This window comes from Phacochoerus africanus, chromosome 6, assembly GCF_016906955.1.
Source record: "Phacochoerus africanus isolate WHEZ1 chromosome 6, ROS_Pafr_v1, whole genome shotgun sequence".
Classification (NCBI taxonomy): Eukaryota; Metazoa; Chordata; class Mammalia; order Artiodactyla; family Suidae; genus Phacochoerus; species Phacochoerus africanus.
In genome coordinates, this window is record NC_062549.1 from 74,689,522 (window position 1) to 74,695,728 (window position 6,207).

Consider the following 6,207-nt stretch of genomic DNA (forward strand, 5'->3'; position numbering starts at 1 on the left):
AATACTTAGATGTTTCACAATAATGTCTGCTTGTTCTCAGATCACAAATATTTCATTTAGCTATTCAAATTTTCAAAATCCGGGTACATAAAAACCATTTCAAAATTATTCTATTTAAAAGTTTACCAGACATATAAATTTCATCAAGCTTAGGAAAATGAGCTTCTAAAAAATAAAAGAAAATGAATTATATATACTTGTCCATATATTTTATATAACTTTTAGAAAGCAATATTACCCAATTAGGCTTTATGGACATATGGCTGGATAACTTCAAAATGAAATCAATAAAGCATCGTTTTTGAAACTGAAATTTTAAAACGTTATCCAAATATTTCATGACTGTACTTTCTTCCCACTTTTAACATCCTTGGACAATTCAAAAACTTTCCTTAATGCCCCTTGTGGCTATTCAATTATAACTGGTATGATAGTAATCTTTGAAAATCTTCTTTTTCTTTATTGGAACAATAATTTATTTGACTGTTGGAATTTAGACAATTTTTAAAAAAATTTTAAATTATAGTTGATTTGCAATGTTCCTTCAATTTCTGTTGTACAGCAAAGTGACCCAGTCATACATAAATGCACATTCTTTTTTTCCCCCATACTATCTTCCATCATGTTCTAACTGGAAAATCTAAAAAAAGAAAAAAAAAAAGACAAACTCACCCCTCAAAACCCAGAGAAAGAGCTCCTTCTAGAAACACAAGAACTATGAAAATTACCTCCAGAGAGTCTTTCCTCAGCAGGAAAAGAAAACTAGGGAATGGAGGCAAAGTCAATTACCTAAAAATTCTACTAGTCAACTTTTAAAATATCAGACAAGAAAACAAAAATGAAAGGCTTTATTTTGCTTCCCTATTTTTTAACCCTTGCCCCAGCCCACATATAGGTCAACTTTCATTTATCTAATGTGGCAACTTTGCTGGAAATCCTAGTTATAAAAGTGCTGTGTTGCCTAAAAGAACTGAATTAAAATCCTAACTTAGGCTCTTACTGTGTGACCTTAGGCAAATTATTTAACTTCTCTGGGCCTTCATCTTTTAATATCTATTAAATACTTCATCTTTTAATATCTATTAAATACTTACCTTCAGGGCTGTTTTAAGGATTACGGAATGTATGTGAAGCATAGGGCAAGTGCTCCACTACCAGAAGGGATTATTTTGAAATGCTCAACAATGACTACATACCACAGTGTGTCATTTTCCCATAAGATCCCTTTTCTTCCTGCAGCATCACCTATACATCTTCTATGGTCTTTTCCTACCTTATCCTCTCCAAAATGGAAAAAAACAAACCCGCCGCAGGACAAATGAAAGATGCAGAGAATGACAAAGACAACCAGACACTCTGATTGACTACCTGGGTCCAAAGTTTTCAGATGTTTTTCAAAACGGCATTCCTTTATGGATTTCCTCATGAGCTGACTAGATTGCTCCAGGAATTACTTTGGGATTTTCACATCCCCATCAGTGGAAATGTTATCTGTATGTGAAAGGCCCATTTTGGCCATCCTTCACGGAGCCCTTTCTAATTTTTTGAACTAAAATGACATTTCTTTTCTAAATCCTCATAGCATATGTCATCCTATTGTTGACATTCATAGTAAACATTGTGTTATCACTTGTGTACTTTTCTGTTTTGTCCCACCTGTTTCCCAGTTTCTAATATAGTACTTGACAGCCACCCAACAAGTTCTTGTTGAATTACGTAGACTACAATACAACATGAATTATAAAGAGAGACACAGATAAAGTTATAGATTTAAAAACTGAGATTACAGCTGCTGGACAGTTTTGTACCTTGTTCATCTTTTCCTTTAAGATCTGAATAAACCCTGTCAGTCAAATAATATATTTTTTTTCTGTTAAACAAATGAATAATACAAACAATGCCTTTTGACTCCATGGAATGTGGAATATATATTAACAAAATAGGAACATGGAGAAAATTATATTAGAGCAGGGAGCCCATGTAGATGAAAGGTCCTGGTTATTAATGGACATCATTAGCTCAGAGAAAAATGAATGATTTCGAGGGCATTAATGTAGGATCCACAATGTCCCTGGAGCACGACAGGGCATAAGTTCATAAGCAAATAGTTTTAAAGAAAGGGAATTTATATTATTGGATATAGCAAATGACACCACATCAGAAGAGGAAATGATTAAACTGATCAAAATAAACTGATATATTGGTCAAAACCAGCAGAAAACAACAAAATCTCAAATAAAGAGATAAAAATACATGCATTGTGAATTATCAGGACAGAGTTCCATGAGCTAAACAACTCGATTACGAAGATATATTTCAAAAACACAGAGAGAACCAAGTATGCAAGCATCGAGAATCTTTTCGCCAGATCTGAAATGTGAAGAATGTGACAAGAACCTGAAGGCAAAGTAATTGCAGGTGAGAACATCAAGCATGGAGCCAAAGATGCAAAGTACTGGAGCTCCCCCGCTTGGAGAGACATGGGCCGGAAAGTGGGATGGGGATTTTAAATCTAGAAGAGCTACATCAGCATCACCTGGGCGCCTCTGAAAGCTGCAGATGCGCAGGACCCCCCGCCCCCAAGACCAAGGGACTGAGAAGCTCTGGGGTGGGGCCCAGCAGTCCTGCTTAGACAAGCCTTCCAGGTGGCTCTGCTGCACTTAAAACTGAGAAGCAGACTCGTCTCCTGCAGGAGGAGGCTGCTGCGGCAAGTGTAACTCAGGGTCAGACAGTCTACTCCTTTCTCACTCCCAGACTCCTCTCTGCCCCCACCCCCAGCCCGCCCCTAATCCTAAGAAGTATGAGGTTGCCCCAATGCTCCCCAACTCCAACCTACCCAGAAATAAAAATATACAAACAGAAATCTTTTCCTTTCATATTATTCTGGAGGAAATCTGGGGCAGAAGCATATACTTAAATACTTTAAGCAACTGTGAAGGCCATGTATGGAGGGCTGAGGGGCACCAGAGGAGGCAAGGGGATCTGAAAATGCTCAAAAATACTAATGAGCCTGAGGTTCCCGGGGTGAGTAGTGTCACTAACAACCCTGTCCCCAACTTCCCCTCTGCATGTTCCCAATTTTGGAGGTCAAAGGGGCCCAAGATCTACTTGTTGATTTGAGAGAGAGCACTTGCAAAGACACCTGAAAACAACCAAAGTGATAACGTGTAAAGAAACACGCTAGCGGAGTTCCCGTCGTGGCGCAGTGGTTAACGAATCCGACTAGGAACCATGAGGTTTCGGGTTCGGTCCCTGCCCTTGCTCAGTGGGTTAACGATCCGGCGTTGCCGTGAGCTGTGGTGTAGGTTGCAGACGCGGCTCGGATCCCACATTGCTGTGGCTCTGACGTAGGCCGGTGGCTACAGCTCCAATTGGACCCCTAGCCTGGGAACCTCCATATGCCGCGGGAGTGGCCCAAGAAATAGCAACAACAACAACAACGAAAAAAAAAAATAAAAAGAAACACGCTAGCACCGAAGTTTAAAGACACCTGAAAACAACCAGAGTGAGGGCGTGTAAAGAAACAGACTAGTATCAAAAGTTTAAAAGAATTGGATAGTGTTCTTCTCCCCAACTGGTTTTTTGGATATTGATTATGTGGGGATTATCTTGCTATTGTTTAATCCAGCCATGTTTATTTTAAGAGTTACTCAGTTTTCAACAGATACTTTTACTTTCTAGTCAACTTGCTGTAAGAGGCTTTCCCGGTATCATTGAGGAAAAGGGTGATTGTAACGGGAACAAGCAAAAGCACCCCTAAGTGTGTACACCTTAGCTGCCATACTAAGGTGCACTTTTGAGTTGGATGCTCACAGGGCTGGAAGGCTTTCTAGGCTATCAGAAATCGCTCCAGATTTAGATGCCCACAAATCCTAGGAGGAGTGGCAAAATAAACATGGCTAGATTAAACAATAACACGATAATCCCCACATAATCAATATTCAAGAAACCAGTTGGAGAGAAGAACACTATCCAATTCTTTTAAACCTTTGATACTAGTCTATTTCTTTATACGTCATCACCTTGGTTGTTTTCGGGTGTATTTGCAAGTTCTTCACATTTTTGTTAAATTCTAAAGGGAACATTATCAATACTTAGCATATTTTATATACCAAATCACATTCATAACAATATCAGTTAGCTACCTAAACCTACCTACCAGAAGGTAGATAGGAGATGAAAAGAAATCCCATTTTCTAAGTGATGGTAGAAAGGAAGGCTTGATCACAATTAGGGACATCTATCATGTTATCTCCAACAATTAATCATACCTTAATCTAGTGGATTAAGTCTAAGTGTCAAGTATCAGACAATCATTAACCAAGCTGTTCTCACTTTCCACATAAAAAGAAGAAACAGGTTTTCAAGATGTGATACTAAGTTATAGTTTTAACTTTAATGGCATTAGATTGGACTAACCAGGGCAAGTGATAGCATTTCTCTCCTTTTAAGGAAAAAGAACCAAATATTTACTATGCAAGTAACTGAGCCAGGATAATATGGGACCGAAGAGGCACTTTATAGACATTTCTCTATTTCATCCCTGACACCATCAACACCACCTCTTGTTTAGAAAATAAAGACACAGAGGATCAGAGAGGTTAAAACACTTTCCCGATATTCACACTAAGTGGCAGGGCCAAGATGCAAACCCAAGCTGTTCTAACCAGAAATTCATTTTTCTCCCCAACAGCCTATGTCTCTTAGTGATAGTGGTGTACAACAGAAGAGATGAGGCAGATAAGACCTTCCTACTCCTTGGTTCTGTTTATTACTGAACAGACTTATGAACACTAGAACTATTCTACCTTGACTTTGTCTCCTAACCTGACAGCTGATCACTCCATTCTCCAAATTCAACATTTTATGCACTGCTTATCTTGGCACTCAGCCATACTCCATCTGAAAACGTTATGCTAAAAATATTCCTATATAATTTCTGCAAATAATAGTGAAATGCCTTTTATACTTCTATACTCTTCATCAGTGTCACAGCCTCCGTGGTGGATTTGATGTCCTATTTATCTCTGCATTCCCAGAGCTTAGCAGTATGTTATAGGACAGGTGTTCAGTATCCGTTCATTTACAGATAGACAATGAAGATGTGACCATAAAGTAACAGAACTTTTCTACCAAGGCTTGTGGATTTAGTGCCATCTATTTTTAACGATAGTTCCTTACAGATGTTTGGTTGTTGAATTTTATCAATGATCTTACAAAGAGACAGTAAAAACGAAAACAAAAAAAAAACCCTAAAATGAGTAGTAAGGTTTGGTGCGCTCATATCTGGCTAATGTCAACGTCCTTCAATATTAGCAAGTCAATATTAGCAAGTTTTATCTTCCCGTTTCTTCTGTGCAGTCTTTTCTGTACTGTAGCTTTTACAACCAGGCTGTGCAGCCATAGGGTGAAATACTTTTTAGGTTACCCCTCTACAAGGAAAAAGCTATCTGATAAAAAGGAACCCTCTTTACATTTAAGTGATCAAGCCAGAAACAGCCTCCAGGATAAGCAAGATCAGGCCCGCAGAGGCTGTGACTTTTGAAGTGATGCTGATTCCCCTATGGCCACAGGAGAGAGGGCTTTCTTCCGAAGAGTCTCCTGCCCGAAGCACCAACCTGTGAAGCACTCAACCGACCCCATGAAATGCCATTCTAAAGCAACAGCTGCTTCTTAAACTGCAAGTGGGGTGGGGGAAGCGAGGCAGGGGCACCCGAGGAAGCAGCGCTCAGACACCTGTTTCTACCAGCACCGCGGTCCCGCGCGCCGCCCGGAGAGACCCGCGGCTCCCGAGTCCCAACTCTGTCCCGGGGCGGGTCTGGGGAAGGCTCCGCCTCGGCCACAGCGGCCCCGACACGCCCCCGCCCGCGCCGTCCCCGCCGCCGCGCCCCCACCCCGGCCGCTCGCCGCACCTGCAAGTCCCGCGCGCTCGGGGGCCGCGGCCCCGGCGCCCTCGGCTCGTCCTCGCCCGCCTCGCCGCCACCGCCCTCCGCCATCTTTCACCGGCTCCCGACGCCGCCGCCGACGCGCCTCCCGCGACTTCCGGGGCCGTTGCCTGGCAACCGCGGGGCGGGGCGGGCGGGGCGGTCCCTGCGCGCCCCCGCCTCCCCCAAGGCCCGCGCGCCCCCGCTTCCGGCGCCCGCCCACCTGTCCTGACCCGCTTTTTTCCCAAAAGGAAGTGGCCTCAGAATTTTCTCGCGGAGTAAC

The 6,207-nt window shown here is 42.0% G+C and overlaps 1 protein-coding gene across 2 annotated transcripts in view; it reads right to left on the reverse strand.

Moving 5' to 3' along the window:
• UBXN2B (UBX domain protein 2B) overlaps window positions 1-5,996 on the reverse strand; it is a 30,480-nt gene extending 24,484 nt beyond the window's left edge. For both annotated transcript variants that reach the window (XM_047783886.1, XM_047783885.1), the window contains exon 1: window positions 5,913-5,996. In XM_047783886.1, the coding sequence (XP_047639842.1) occupies window positions 5,913-5,996 (84 nt within the window). The remainder of the gene's footprint in view (window positions 1-5,912) is intronic.
• Between the last annotated feature and the right edge of the window lie 211 nt (window positions 5,997-6,207).